The 15,274-nt window shown below is 39.0% G+C and overlaps 2 protein-coding genes across 2 annotated transcripts in view; one reads left to right on the top strand and one right to left on the bottom strand.

Annotated features, from left to right (window-relative positions):
- klhdc8b (kelch domain containing 8B) overlaps positions 1–4,803 on the bottom strand; it is a 154,282-nt gene extending 149,479 nt beyond the window's left edge. Inside the window, exons 1-2 of the mRNA XM_055188122.2 lie at positions 4,610–4,803; positions 3,272–3,367 (exon numbers count right to left, since the gene is read on the bottom strand). The gene's annotated coding sequence lies outside the window, so the exon portion shown is untranslated. The remainder of the gene's footprint in view (positions 1–3,271; positions 3,368–4,609) is intronic.
- A 1,421-nt stretch (positions 4,804–6,224) lies between these two features.
- Positions 6,225–9,586, top strand: LOC129430678 (amphoterin-induced protein 3). The gene has a single exon (XM_055188119.2). It carries the CDS (start codon positions 7,903–7,905, stop codon positions 9,337–9,339), a length of 1,437 nt encoding a protein of 478 aa, XP_055044094.2. The 5' UTR covers positions 6,225–7,902; the 3' UTR covers positions 9,340–9,586.
- The last annotated feature ends 5,688 nt before the right edge of the window (positions 9,587–15,274 follow it).

Below are 15,274 nucleotides of genomic sequence, written 5' to 3' on the forward strand. Positions count from 1 at the left end.
AATCAGACGCGTCCCCGCACGGGGCGATGCAAATGACGCGAATTGGGCGGCGGCTTTTCCTTTTAAACGCGTCTTCGCGCAAGTTATGCAACTCGAGCGAATAAACTCAGGAACTTCAAGAACGGCTTTCACACAGGATCATTTGACATTGTAGAGACAGAGAGAGAGAGAGAGCGTGAGAGAGAGCGAGCGAGCTAATTTAAAATTGCTAATTTATTAGACATGTTGATGATACAGTACTGTGTGTTGTACCTTTTCTTGTTAATTTAATCTTTTTGGGTAGCCTATCTTAAAGAATTATTCAAGGAGGTTGATTCCTTTTACTTCATTTAAAGTTTGATCAATTGTGCATAATGACATGTGCAACAAATGGATATAGGGTGTCAAACTCATAGATTTGCATAATTTAAAATTCAGACACTCTTTATAAAATATTTGTGGTCAATCTCTGGCACAGAAGTTGAAACTTATCAAATCCTATCAGAGGTCCAGAATGTCATTAAAACACACCAGTGGCTTTGCTGACATTAAAGTACCCTCTACGCAGAGCCCCCCCACATAACAAATCCCAATTTAACCCCTGGACACGGCAGCCTACGCAATGTCATGTTCCAGTTTCTTTGATCAATTGTGCATAATGACATGTGCAACAAATGGATATAGGGTGTCAAACTCATAGATTTGCATAATTTAAAATTCAGACACTCTTTATAAAATATTTGTGGTCAATCTCTGGCACAGAAGTTGAAACTTATCAAATCCTATCAGAGGTCCAGAATGTCATTAAAACACACCAGTGGCTTTTGCTGACATTAAAGTACCCTCTACGCAGAGCCCCCCCACATAACAAATCCCAATTTAACCCCTGGACACGGCAGCCTACGCAATGTCATGTTCCAGTTTCTCAGGGAACTCGTGATAGTACCGTAGATAGACGTTCCCTTTACGGCTGACACTATGGAAGACTGTATAGAACCGCGCCATGAGAACAGTGAAGAGCAGCCCCAGTAGAGCTTACTCAAACCCATGCACCACAATGCGTAGCGTAAGCCAGCGTGAAAAAGATTAGATGCCTAAGTCTCTATCATAAACTTATCCTAACTCAGGACAGAGTATACAGACACAACCAGCATTTGATCTCCGCACTACACAAGGGCAGCAGATAAACCACATGACACACACCGCAACCTGAGAGCGGAGGCGACGTGTCACCCTCCCTTAGCACCCAACCCAGCAGCAGACTGCTAGGTGGGGCAGGAGTAACTCACAAAGTGAGCTCGGAATGCCCCATCAATCACGTCCGCATTTAATGCAATATCGTCTGCTTACAAAGAGACAAAAGAGGCACTTCCGCTGTGGCATAAAGACCTGCTCAAATTGCCGTTTCGGTGGTCGAGCACTCAGATAAACATAGTTGGGGTAGTTTTAGGCACGCAATCCCTAACAGGACACTATAAGAGAGCAAGCTGTCCCGCTTCACTCGCCTAATTGTGATAAACAGCCAGTGCGCGCCCAGAGGCATCGTGCAAACGCCACAGAAGCTGCGTTGAAACCCTTGAGGTAGACAGCCTGTATCGTGGCCAACTACTTGCTACTGTAAAGGTAGAACACCCAACACGAGACAGCGCACCGGGTCGTAGGTATTCACTTCACACCCTTATGTGCACAGCATAAGAGGGGCACTGAGTAGAAAGGGCTCGCAATTCAAAGCGCAACAAAACAGAAAGTCTAAGGCAGGGGTCTCCAACGTGGTGTCTGTGGTTTTTGCAGAGTGACAATTTCTGTGTTCTGGTTTGTCAGTAACACAGTCATCTTTAAACACTCCTCTTTCAGTTGTACAAAATTCTATTCTCTTATCCAAAGAATCATTTTTCAACCTTCTATAGGCTACTTCTTTTCGGTTATGACACATTGCAGGTCTTTTGCTTCTGCTGACAATCTAAAAGTTTCTGGCCTTAACTGCTCATTGTCCCTATGCAAATCTTTCATCTCATTTTTGAGTTCTTGGAACTTTAAATCATTCTTATTATCCTGCTCTTGGATAAGAGATATTTTGTCTCCGGCCTGGGTTAGTGGGACCGGCTAATTTCGTGCTAATCTAGAAAGAAGCTTTAAAAGTGGAGCATCCATTAAGGCTTGGCCCACTGCTTCAAATGTTAGCTGTGCTGTCATATCAGCCATTTTAACTAATCTTTACATGTGTATAAAATGTATACACCCCCTAAAATTCACCACACAAGTGTAAGTTATCATGTCACACAAACTCAGGTTAGCATTTTAGCTATTTTCATTTTATCAATTGTCAGAAGGCATTACCCTTACCTGATGGGTTTTACAAGAAAAATCTAAAACAAATATTATAGGCTTACAAGGTAAATACCATATGCTATATTCTTTGGCAGCAATTGGTTTTAATTATAAATTTTAACGTGCAACAAAATTTAAATCAGAAAATCTGCAAGATTTTTTGCCACAGTAAAATCACAACTTCAATACACATCAATACAATTTCAATGCAACCAATCCTAGTCATAAATAGTACCATTAAGCTGAGCAAGGAAACTATTAATCAGGCAATGAGGAATCACTCTTGTTATGCAACTGGTTATGATTCAGCAAAATATTTAATTTCCTGCTAAAGTTACTGCTCTTGATATCTTTCAGTGCATTAACTTGTGTTGAAGCTGGCCTCACACGGGGCACCAATTAATGTAGTGATTTTTTTCTCCTTAACACAGAAACACTTGTAGCAGCTCACCACGCACACGCAGGGTGCCAGTTACGTATGGTTATGCAGGGTGACCGGTGTTTATCACAGGCGCGTGAGGTTAAATATCGCCAAATTTACGGGGACATTGTGTACTTAATCACGTACTTGCAGCACCCTGCACCGATGTGCAAGACATGGTAGCAACCCGCTGCTGCACAGCTGGGGCATAACCCTTTAAAGCAACACTATGTAGTTTCCATGTAAAAATGACTTACAGCTCCCCCATGTGGTTGAAAAGCGCAACAGTGCCTGGTATCAGATAATCTTCTGCAGGCAGGGGGAGGGGCGGGGCGGGGCTGTGTTTCCTACCCTCCACCGCCACTTTCAGAGTGTGCTTGTAGCAGCTAGGAGGCTGCTCAGGTTGCAGCAACAGTAAAATTTGTCCAGTTAAAAGTTGTTCTATCACTGAAATAATTTTAGAGACATTATTTAAAAGTAAAAAAACTACATAGTGTTGCGTATTAGCGTGTCACTTAACTAGATGCAGAGAAAATCCCTCACCTCGATGTAAGTATACATAACAGCCTGTCCCCCTCATTATGCAGCCTGTGTGATGGGTTGAGTGTTATGCATTCAATAATGGGAAGGATCACTACGCTGGGCGAGAAAGAGAGAGAGATATATATGTCAATGTAATTTTGCCCTCTTTCTCTTTGCAGCGCGTGTGTAACGGGCACATTAAGAGGGGGCCGTGCACTATGCGCTGACTTTTGTCCGCTTATATATCATATATATTATACATATTGGTTCTCCACGTACACATAGTGAACTGAATAAATGTTGCTCGAGTCTGCGACGGCCCGCTGTGCATCAGCGACCATCGGACGCAACACGTCAGAAACTAACATAGCTAACACGAATTTCACGAATCGGACGCAAGGAATTCCAATGCGTGCCGCGGCCCCTCCACTGATCACTCCAGAGAGCAATAAATGTTGCATGAACCACAGACGCTAAGGGCAATGTTCACTCTTTGTTCTTAGCTGATAGCCAAGTTGCAGCAGCAAACCCCTCCATACATATGACGTCAAGTTCGACGACACACGTGAATGACGTGGCCGAAACGGATGCCGGGCACATCTGCGCTTGAGGGGCGGATACATGACCTGGCAAGGGAAGCATGAGCTAAGCAAGACCAACCGCTATGGACAGGGCTCTCTTGTGGCCGAAACTTGTGAGAATCTGCCAAAGTGCGCTTTATTGTACAAGGCAGACACCAAGAAATTATGTCTACTCAAGTTAACAGCCACAGCGCAGCACTTATATGGCAGAGCGCCTCGCACTGCTCGGTATATATATGTTGGTATATATATGTTGGTATATACACACACACACACACACACACACACACAAATATATGTAAGGAATAATTGACGATGGGCCATTGAATTATAAGAAAATAATGCACACCCAAGGTGTTTATATCACGGGTGTGCATTACTTTCAAATAATTCAAAGGGCCGGAGTCAATTTTTCCGCTTATACCAAAAATTGCTCTGGTGCCTATTTTTAAGACATTTGAAAAGTTAGGTGTGCGGTTATCGAAAAATAATGCAGAATAATCAGAATACAGCATTCAGACCCTTGGTATATAAATATATTTATTTATTTATTTATTTATTTATTTATTTATATCTTATCTATTATATAATATTATATAATATTTATGATATAATATGAAAATTATGATAAAATCTAATATTAGCATAAATTTATGTATGTATGTATATATGCAGTTATATTTATGCTAATATTAGATTTTATTAAAATATCGTATTATATAATAGATATAACATAAAATAATATAAAAATCTATATTGCATTTACATTTTAACTCACCTTTTGGACTGTCGTCCACACCTTGTGTCATAGACACCTTCGTGAACTTCGTGTCAGCGGAGACTGTCGAATCCCAGGAATGATGGATGGTATTATCAGGGAAAAACTCACTACAGTCGCTGACGCTTAGTTCCTACACGCTTCAACACACCATACGTATTAAGTGTCTGTAGACTTGTGGGTTTTTTTTTTTGCACTTTCGCACTCTATCTAGCGCTTTCTGTTTCTGTCAACGTTTCTAACTCATCCGGCGATCGTCTTCGCTTCGGCTCAGGTAATCACTGATGGCTACAATTCTGCGAGCGCGCTTTTATAACGTTCTATGGAACGCGAGCATTATGATGTCATAATACTAGCCATTGGTAATCGTTCTATTGTTAACAACAAACAAAAAAAAAGAAATTTCTAACAAATATATATATTACAATATTAAAGGTATAGCGGAGGATTTTCTTTTTCCGGGTGGATCATCAAGACTATTGGACCTCCAATTTAAATGATTTACAATCTACGTGGAGTACAAAAACTCAATAGTCAAGACAAAATTTAAAAGTAGGCCTATTATTAGAAGGCCGTGTGAAGCATTATTTTTGTAGAGCCACTAGATGGCACTATGTTGATTGATAATATCAATACAATAACTTCAAATGTTGAAGTCCTAGATTAGAATAAAACACAGACACATTGATACTGTACAGAAAATTATATGTTATATAAAATTAAATTCTCTTTATTGTGTATGTTTTTTGGCAGTCAGTCTGCTTTTTAAATACAAAGCAAAGTATAAAAGCATGCACGTACTTCAAATCAGAAAATTAAAAGATTAAAGATAATCCTTTATAGATAAACAGTATAAAGGTTACAGTGGGGAAACATTTACATTTTATGGTAAAACTAATACTGCCAAGCAGTAAAAATAGTGAATAGAGAGAGAGAGAGAGAGAGAGAGAGAGAGAGAGAGAGAGAGAGATTTATCTAATTTAACATTAATTTACTAATTTCATTATGTTACATGTAAATGTTATGGTTAATAACACTGCCAAGCAGTAAAAATAGTAAATAGAGAGAGAGAGAGAAAGAAAAAGAGAGAGATATATTTGACATTAATTTACTAATTTCATCTATGTTATGTGCAAACCCTGTTATGTGCAAAATTACATTTTATAAAAATTGCTTCTTTGTTTAAATGCATCAATGCAGAATATTTTGTGTCATGTCACTGTTGGTTTTACAGGTGACTGAGTTCACCAATTAAATGTCATAATGGGTGGAGTTTGTACCTGAAAAGTTTGCAAAAATTAGTCTAATGGACTCACTTCCAGCAACGTTTGTATTCGACTCTCGATTTCCAATATTTTAGAATCTGGAAATCGCAGATTTTTTTTCTTGACTTAGATAATCTTTACTTAACTTATTTTTTTAACCTATGAATTACAGTAACTCAACAGCAAATCTGTGGCATTACATAACTATAGGAATCAGTTTTTCTGAGGCAATGCAATTTAAGCCAATGTAATTATCATGTAAGAAAGACAGTTAACCTGTCCCCTATCCATCTTCCATGTTTCCCTGCCTGTGGTACAAGACATGGGAATATATGCAGCATCCTTGGGACCCTAATGCTTTGAACAAAGACATCCATGCATGATGTTGTTTGGTTTGTACGAATTGTTCTGAGAAATGCACTTATTATTGAAGAAATGCTCCAAAGCGACTGCATCCAAAAAGTTAAAACCCCTGCCATATTATATAATAGCCTACTGTTTTTTTGTAACTGGAAATCTAATCCTGCTTCTCAAAAACTTTAAAACTTCTCCCTATCAATTAATCTCACAATTTCCCACACATTCAGCATTTCATAATGTGCCCACATCATGTGAGCGTGGAGTAGATCTGCTGTGTCTCCAGTCATCCTCAGGAATATTGTAAGACATATTTGTGTGTTTGGTCTTGGCGTGTGGGAGAACTGTGCACTTCTGTCAATGTGACTGCCAGCAGATATCTACGCAATGTGTCAGGGTTTCTGGAGAGATGGCAACCTAACAGCACGACGCTGTATAAAAACAAACATACAACTTCAATCTTGCCATTTCAAATGATGCGCATATGCTGTGACTGATCACTTTGCCTAAACTCCCGGATCCACAATTCCAAAACATAATGCTAAGATGCTCCTAATTTATGCACCCATCTGGTTTTGCTGAATTTCATGGATATACAAATTTAAGGTAGGTGTCATTACATAATTTTTAGCAAAAGGCAGATAGATAGATAGATAGATAGATAGATAGATAGATAGATAGATAGATAGATAGATAGATAGATAGATAGATAGATAGATAGATAGATAGATAGATAGATAGATAGATAGATAGATAGATAGTGTAGGTGACACCCTGTGCCAGTGGCCTCTGGTGAAACACAAACAAACCAAGACCAATGCAGTGTGACAGCAATGAGCTCCCTTAGGACAACCATGACCAAGACAACCGACTACAGCTGCCAAACACTGCCTGGCGGGAGAGATGTGGGGGAGTCAAAGCTAAATTCTGTAATCGGACTGGTACCTCGTGCTGCACAAACACATTTTCTAATCGAAGTCCAAGGGTTTTTATGGTTTGCATGAAATATAAGATGCCACAAACACAGATCATCTATAATCGTGTTAAAATGTGTGCTGTGATGGAAAAACTGAAACAGAAAAAGGACATCTCCAGAGGGGATTAAGGGAAACAAACAATTAGAGAGAGAGAGAGAAATAGAAATGGAGAGAGTCATATCAGGAATTATCAGTGTGAGCGAGCGAGCGAGATGTGAGGCGGTGCTCTGAATAGGTAATAGAGGAAAGGATGGGAAGAGATTAGAGCTGCAGTCTGTGAAAGGATACACTGCAAACAACAAGCACACCCAGCCTTGGGAGACAGGAAAAGTGCACGTTTCATGTAAGGAATATATAAAACTAACTGGAATATGCAGTGGAGGTTTTCTTTCAGGATAATTGGCAACTTCTAACGGTGAGCACAGATCTGAGAAGTACTTTTGGTGAGACTTTCTGGCTTTCCAGAACATATATGAGTGGATTGCGTATGAACCATAAAACGATAAGCTTTTTAAATACATACAGTAGTTGCTGTTTGTTTTATTCTTGGTTCATCCCGTGTCCCAGATACTGACCATCTGGTATTACTGTAGTAGAGTACATTAGATGGCCATCTGTGTATTGAAGACATTGCATATGTAAACTGTAGACCTCATATGATTTAAGAGCAGAGGGCTTTTATTTATCTCAAAAAATGTATATAGTTTTGATCTTACTCTTGGTACGGTCCTCTGTGGCCATTTGCCCTCCAGGCTGCCTGTGCACTGTTGACATACTGAGCTGTGGCTCGGTGGGTCTCGATAGATTTCCAAACCCGCTGCCATTCACGACTTCTGTCCTGGACCTGAGTCATAACAGAATAACGTGGCTGGCAGCAGGCAGTTTGTACGGACTCCGACGGCTTCACTCTTTGCATATGTCCCATAACCACATCTCTTTGCTCAGCCCTGGAGCTTTCCATAACATCAGTAGTCTACGGTACCTGGACCTTTCTTCCAACAAACTCCAGGTGGTGGGAAAGCACCACTTTCAAGGCCTGGTGGAATTGGAGGTGTTGTTGCTGTACAACAACCGGATTACCCGCGTGGAGAGCAACACCCTCGTGGGGCTCAGCAATCTTAGGAAGGTTTATTTCAGCCTCAACCAGCTGACCGACTTTCCTTTCTTCACAGTGCGCAAGCACAGTCATCCCAACTTGGTTACTCTGGACCTGTCCTCCAACCGCCTGTTTCGCTTGCCAATGGATGACATTGTATTATTGCCCGTGATGGTCCAAAAAGGCCTGTTTTTGCAGAACAACAGCTTGGAGTGCGATTGTTCCATATATCGCTTGTTCTGGCACTGGGATCAAAAGGGATATGCGAGTGTTAGAGACTACAAAGAGGACTATAAGTGTTTAATGCAGGGCGAGCCTCCGGTTTCAATTCATTTGCTCCGCACCCCTTACTTCTTCGAGAACTGTACGGTGGGGAAGATCATATCTCTTTTATCGCCAAAAGCTGATAAAGTCGTATACAAGGGAGAACACGTCAAGCTGGACTGTACTGGGACTCTGAATGAAGAAGAAGTGTCCTACAGTTGGACCATCCCTCATCAGGAAAACATCAGTGTGCTGATCCACAATGGAACGGTACGTTTAAATCAAGATGGTAGCCTGGATATTCTTGCAGCCCAGTATACAGATTCAGGGGTTTATCGGTGTACCGCTGTGGATGGTACTAAGATGGTCAATGAATCGCGAGAAGTGAACCTTACTGTGCTAGCCCAGCGCCCCGTGGAGGAGTCGTTCAACACGGGCTACACCACATTGGTGGGCTGTGCCGTGACCCTTGTGCTGATACTGATGTATTTGTATTTAACCCCATGTCGATGTGCTTGCTGTAAACCCCCTCCTCCTTCACCAGAGACTTTTAGGGAAGACCCTTGCACTCTAGCCTCGATCTTTACAGCTCCTTCAACTGCAGACGGACTCAAGGCAAAGTCTCAGGCGGACAGGCATGTGGCGTTCCTGGAGCCGCTTATTGCAGGAAGAAACGGCCATTCGAAAGCTGCGTTTGTTGTTGAACATCCTATAGTTCAATGGGATATGGAGACCTTAACCGTTATTAAGGACAGAAATGATTCTGAGTAACATCTGTGACTGGGTAAAGTAAATTTTTTCTAAACATATTATAAATGTTATAGATGTATTGCTGAACCACGTTGCATAGTCTGTGGACTATGTATTACTAAATTGTGGAGTTGCATCCATTCAAGTTGTATTTGAAAGTTGAGAGACGACAGCTTTCCTGTGAGTGGGCGTGGTTTCAGCACCGACAGTGGACACTGGACAGTGGAATCCTGCCTATTTTTTCAAGATTTTGATAACTTAAATTGGACTTCACTTTACACAGACTTTAAAATCAAATCTTCAAAAGCTTGTTTGGATCATGATCATATTTCCTTAATAAATTGTTATTTTGATCCTCAGATTTTGAGGCTGTCTCTTGTTTAGAATACCAGGCAAATATGAAGTGATGTGTTTGTTTTGGAGGATTGTGTACATTTTAACCTCCTAAGACCTGGATGTACACATACGTGGACATCAATTTTATTTGTTGTTTGCACCATAATACTTATTTCTGTGTAACTGAACCCTGTTGTACACAAATGTGGCAATTACACTGCTTCATGTTCAAAGAAAAATATTTGGTTATTATATTTATTGGTTCTTCCTAACCCCAAAATGAAATCTGAAAAAAAGACAAACCAAAGCTCGGGTCTTAGGAGGCTAAAAAATTTGTGCTAAATAGCAATAAAATCTCGTAATCATAGAGGAACCATTTTAGTGCTATATAGCACTAATCACCTATAGAAGAGGTGAACTACAGTAGCACCACTATAGCTCCAGATATAATGCTACACAGGTGCTATATGGCACTTAAAATGGTTGCCAGTAAACCACTTTTTGCTATTTAGCCCCATTTGTTTTTAGAGTGTACCATACTGCGAGTAATGTTGAAAACCAATGGCAACAGGATTATTAGATTGCAAACAGAGCATAACACCACAACTGATGTGTCCATGTCGAAGAAACATGAAAATCAAAATCACTCCCAATGTTCCAAGCTTTTCATATTATAGCTCACATTGGAACAAACTTTGAAATGACAGTAAATTACTGTGAATCATTAGTGAAATACTGTATGTCCATCAACAAAGATTAAAGTCTCCCTGTAGTCAAGAACTTTAAACCTTAAAATGCATCTTTGAGCATCATAATAGCATATATAAAAGTTTTACCTGTCACAGTAATTTCTAGTGGCAGCTCGTGACTGCTCTTCCGAGGGATGCAAATTCAAAATATGTGTTCGGAGTGTCATGTGTGAATATGTGTTTGTTGCGTCATGTGAACCATGTGCATCACGTGTTTTGTCAAAATAAGTGCCTGCTGCACACGCGTCAAAAAACCGGTTATGATAAAAGAGATGCATCCACTTAGCAGTAAACTCTGATTACGCATGAGATTATGTGTGTATCTGGCAAACGCGAGCGTCTCTTTTATCATAAACCCTTTAGACGCGTCTGCAGCAGGCACTTATTTTGACAAGACACATGATGCACACAGGATTACTCGATGCGCAGAACACATATTTTGAAATTATGAATCACACATGACGGGCTACATACATACATGACGAACTTCGTGCCCTCAAAAAAAGAAGTCACCAGCCGCCACTGAGTAATTCCGTCATGCTTTAAAACAGCTTGAATGGAACTCTACACCGTTGCCTCATTAAGTATATTTGGATCTATAAATATGCGAATTAATTCCAGCCTCTACTCTTTCACAACACATCGTAATATAGATGTAAATAGACACTATATTCTGCAGTTTCAGACACACAACTACAAGGTTTGGTTTCTTTAAGCGCTGATGTTAACAGGTGTGAGCAGCACAAAAGCAGAACTGAAGCAGTGTTCAACTGTGTTGATATAATTGCTTACGTGTTTGTGACTATAGAAACCAAGGCGATTTTATGTCGCGGGAATGAGTCTCTAATCTTATGGAGAAAATACTCATCAATGGTGTTAAATTATGAATTTGCCCATGGCTTGTCTTAAAGCAACACTATGTAGTTTTTTTACCTTTAAATAATGTCTCTTAAATTATTTCAGTGATAGAACAACTTTTAACTGGACAAATTGTACTGTTGCTGCAACCTGAGCAGCCTCCTAGCTGCTACAAGCACACTCTGAAAGTGGGGGTGGAGGGTAGGAAACACAGCCCTGCCCCTCCCCTGCCTGCAGAAGAGTGTCTGATACCAAGCACTGTTGCGCTTTTCAACCACATGTGGGAGCTGTAAGTCATTTTTACATGGAAACTACATAGTGTTGCTTTAAAACATATTAAAAAAACATCATTTAAAACATAAAAACAACAATAAAAACCTGATTTCCCAATAGTGGGAAAGATATAGCAATGTTTATTCCTTGTAAGTCTCTAAAGTCACTGAGAAAACTAAACTCTAATCGTCATGACAACAGTAAGGTTAATTGGCTGTGGTGCAGCATTTAAAGGGATAGTTCACTTTAAAATGAAAAATCATTTACTCATCCTCATTGTTCCAAACCTGTATGAATTAATTTTTTTCTGATGAACACAAAAGAAGATATTTTAAGAAATAATAAAAAATCAAATAACAAAATAAAAACAGAATAAAAAAATATGATGGAATTTAATGGGTACCTTCAACTGTGTGCTTGCCATCATTTCTCAAAATATTTTCTTCATCATTTATCACAATAATTCCAAAATATTTTTCCCTACTATGGAAGTCAATGGTCACTATCTGCTGTGTGGTAACCATCATTTCTCAAAATATCTTCTTTTATGTTCATCAGAAAAAAGAAATTCATACAGGTTTGTAACAACATGAGGATGAGTAAATGATGACAGAATTTTCGTTTTAAGGTGAACTATCCCTTTAAAACCATAGATCAGAGCTTTAACTTGACATATATAAGACGCTAATTTTTAATCATTACTTATAGAGAACACAAGGATATGCCGGCCATGCTACAGTTCTCTTGTTTTTTATGTGGCTGTGGATGTTTTAAAGAGTGCAAATTCAATTTGGCTTTCAAATACTGAGTGCCGCATAAGCTTGGGTACCAAATCATTTAATAAACAATTGACAGTGTTTTCTCTTTGTGTTTTATTGTTTGTTTTTATTTTCTAATGTTCAACTAGTATGACATTTGATATGATTTATTTAAACCCTGAAGCATTTGCATGATTTGTGTACTGAAAACACAATATTGGTTGTAGCATGTGAAAGCAGAACTGTAGAGATCCATGCAAATTTTGATGCATGGGTCACAAAAACAATACAGGTGTAAAACTATACATGTGTGATGTTGTACACCCTTAAAAAATAGGTACAAAAGCTGTCACCCATGGGGCCTTTCAAAATACACCTTTGTACCTGAAGGGTCCATTTTAGTGACTCAGAGGTACATATATATTCCTAAACAGGACACATTAGGACCTTTTAAGCCATCCCAATGACCACTTTTGTACCTTTTGAGTTTGACAACATGCTTTTAATACTAGAATGTTTCAGAAGGATTAAACCCTCACAGGGTGGGCTCGCCAGCAGATATACTGTAAGCACTAAGCAGAGGTTGAACTAAATAAAAAAAGACACATCAGTAAATTATCATCCAAATCCGAAGGTCTTAAACCTAAGGCATAATCTTTTTAAATGCATTAGCTACTCTTAAATTCCAGATATCTTTAAAGGGACATTCCACTCTTTTTGAAACTATGCTGATTTTCCAGCTCCCCTAGAGTTAAACATTTGATTTTTATCGTTTTGGAATCCATTCAGCCGATCTCCGGTCTGGCGCTACCACTTTTGGCATAGCTTAGTATAATCCATTGAATCCGATTAGACCATTAGCATTGCGCTAAAAAAATAACCGAAGAGTTATTGAAAGTAACCAAGGGGACTATTTTTCGAGCAGTGTGTAATATCACTATGCCTGCTGCAGCCATGTTACGGCAGCAAAGTCTTTGATTATTACGCCAGAATGAGAGTATAGTTCTTATGCAGGGTTTACACCAGATGCAGTAGACGCGGCAAGCGCGAGTGATTTACATTTTAAGTCAATGCAAAGATGCAATTAGGCATCCTATGACGCGGTACATGCGGTAAGTGGGGCGCGAATTGAGCGTTGCCGTGGGAAACACGCGAGTTTAAAAATCTTAACTTCTGCGGATTTCCGCGCCGCGTTAACCAATGAGGACCTTGCTGTAGTAGTGACGTGATTGCAGAAGCAAGTGGAGTTTCAGCAGAGTCGCAGAAGCGAATTTACGCGTGAATGTCTTGAATGACTAGAATTTCACCTGCGGCTCAAATATAGCCATATCGGTCTAGAAAATTGCCACTTTTAATTTTCTGTCGATCTTAGTACACAATGTAACTACAGAAGAGTCAAGTTTTAAATAGGAAAAATATTGAAACGCTTTGGTTATTTTTTAGTGTGATGCTAATCAGATTCAATGGATTATGCTAAGCTATGCTAAAAGTGGTAGCGCCAGACCCGGAGATCGGCTGAATGGATTCCAAAACGGTAAAAATCTAATGTTTAACCCTAGGGGAGCTGGAAAATCAGCATAGTTTCAAAAAAGTGAAGTGTCCCTTTAATATCAAGAAATATTTTCATACTCCACATAAAAAACGGCAGCATACGAAAGTTTAAATGTTCTCGCTCACACCCAGCAGTTGTGGAGAGCAAAGCTGGATAAAAGAAAAGCACTACTGAGGAGTAAGAGGATTTAAAACATGGGAATAGTGAATGGAATGTAGTGATGTCTGTTTGTGTGTGATATTATTCATCTCTACACTTTGCATTAAGCAAATTGCCATTTCATTACATGGGAGAGATTAAACACCCCTGCCACAATTTTCCCTCCCACAGCATGCACAAAATGCAAACTAAAGGAAATATGAAAATGAACGAGCACCAAGGCAAAGGTATGGAGTTAATCCATGCTGCCCGTTTCCAGATGTGATCGGATTTATCTGCTGTAACCTACTTTCACATTCGTAATACCACCACACATGTCTACTTGTTGATCGGCAACTGTTGTGCAGTTTATAAAGCCATACCATCAACAGTGTGTCTACCTCTCTGATATATGTGGGTGATTCTCACGAAACCATTGAAACTCCACGGCACTAATGATTTTGGCTTTAAAATGTGTAATATAGTAACATTAAAAAGCATCAGAATTAACACAATACTGTGTTCTACCTTGCACAATGTGTGATTTCAACATAAGAATTTATAATTGGAAATTTTATCTCATTTTCAATTCTCATTACCGCAATGTGTCCGGCTGTGTTTGAACATGCGTTATGTTGTAATGTAATCAAATTAACACAAAATTATTAAGAAAAAAAAAAATGGATGTTTTGCTAGACTACTTTAGATGACAGAAAAAATATTTACTGAATATTCATGTATAATAATAATGGAAGAAAAATTTAGGAAAATGATGTGTCCATGCCTGATGTTCTCATCCTCCGCAACACTTTTTGAGAACAGTTTAAGCACACATACAGAATTTTAATAAAGTTTGATTTTGAGTGACCAAGCACATGGACCAGTTACTTCAAGATGGCTACCAGGTAAGATCATTTTTTTACAGTTAATTTGAAATATTGTCTTGTCAGAATGCTTACACGACATTTTGATTACCATTACCGCAACAGATGCTTATTAAATGTTAATTTAATTAATAGAAGCATAATACTTTGATTTTAAATGCATGTGCAGAATCTCCAAATTCATGTTCTTTCAGGTTTGTCATGTCATTTTGAAAATATGTCAGTGTTGATGTTTTCTGACTGTTGCGGTAATGAGATTTTTTAGGACAAATTTTTTTTGTTATGTTACAAAAAGTGTTAAATGATAAGTAAAAGTTTTTAAATTAATGTTACCATTTACTCCAGACTTTGTTTTTCAATGTCTGGTGGGAAAAAAAGTAAATTTAAGCAATTTTTACATTTTCATGC

The sequence above is a fragment of the Misgurnus anguillicaudatus genome, chromosome 13, assembly GCF_027580225.2.
Source record: "Misgurnus anguillicaudatus chromosome 13, ASM2758022v2, whole genome shotgun sequence".
In the NCBI taxonomy this organism is placed as follows: Eukaryota; Metazoa; Chordata; class Actinopteri; order Cypriniformes; family Cobitidae; genus Misgurnus; species Misgurnus anguillicaudatus.

Bases quoted from the DNA above. Each gene is read 5' to 3' on its own strand.
- LOC129430678 (XM_055188119.2), top strand. From the start codon at position 7,903: ATGTATATAGTTTTGATCTTACTCTTGGTACGGTCCTCTGTGGCCATT.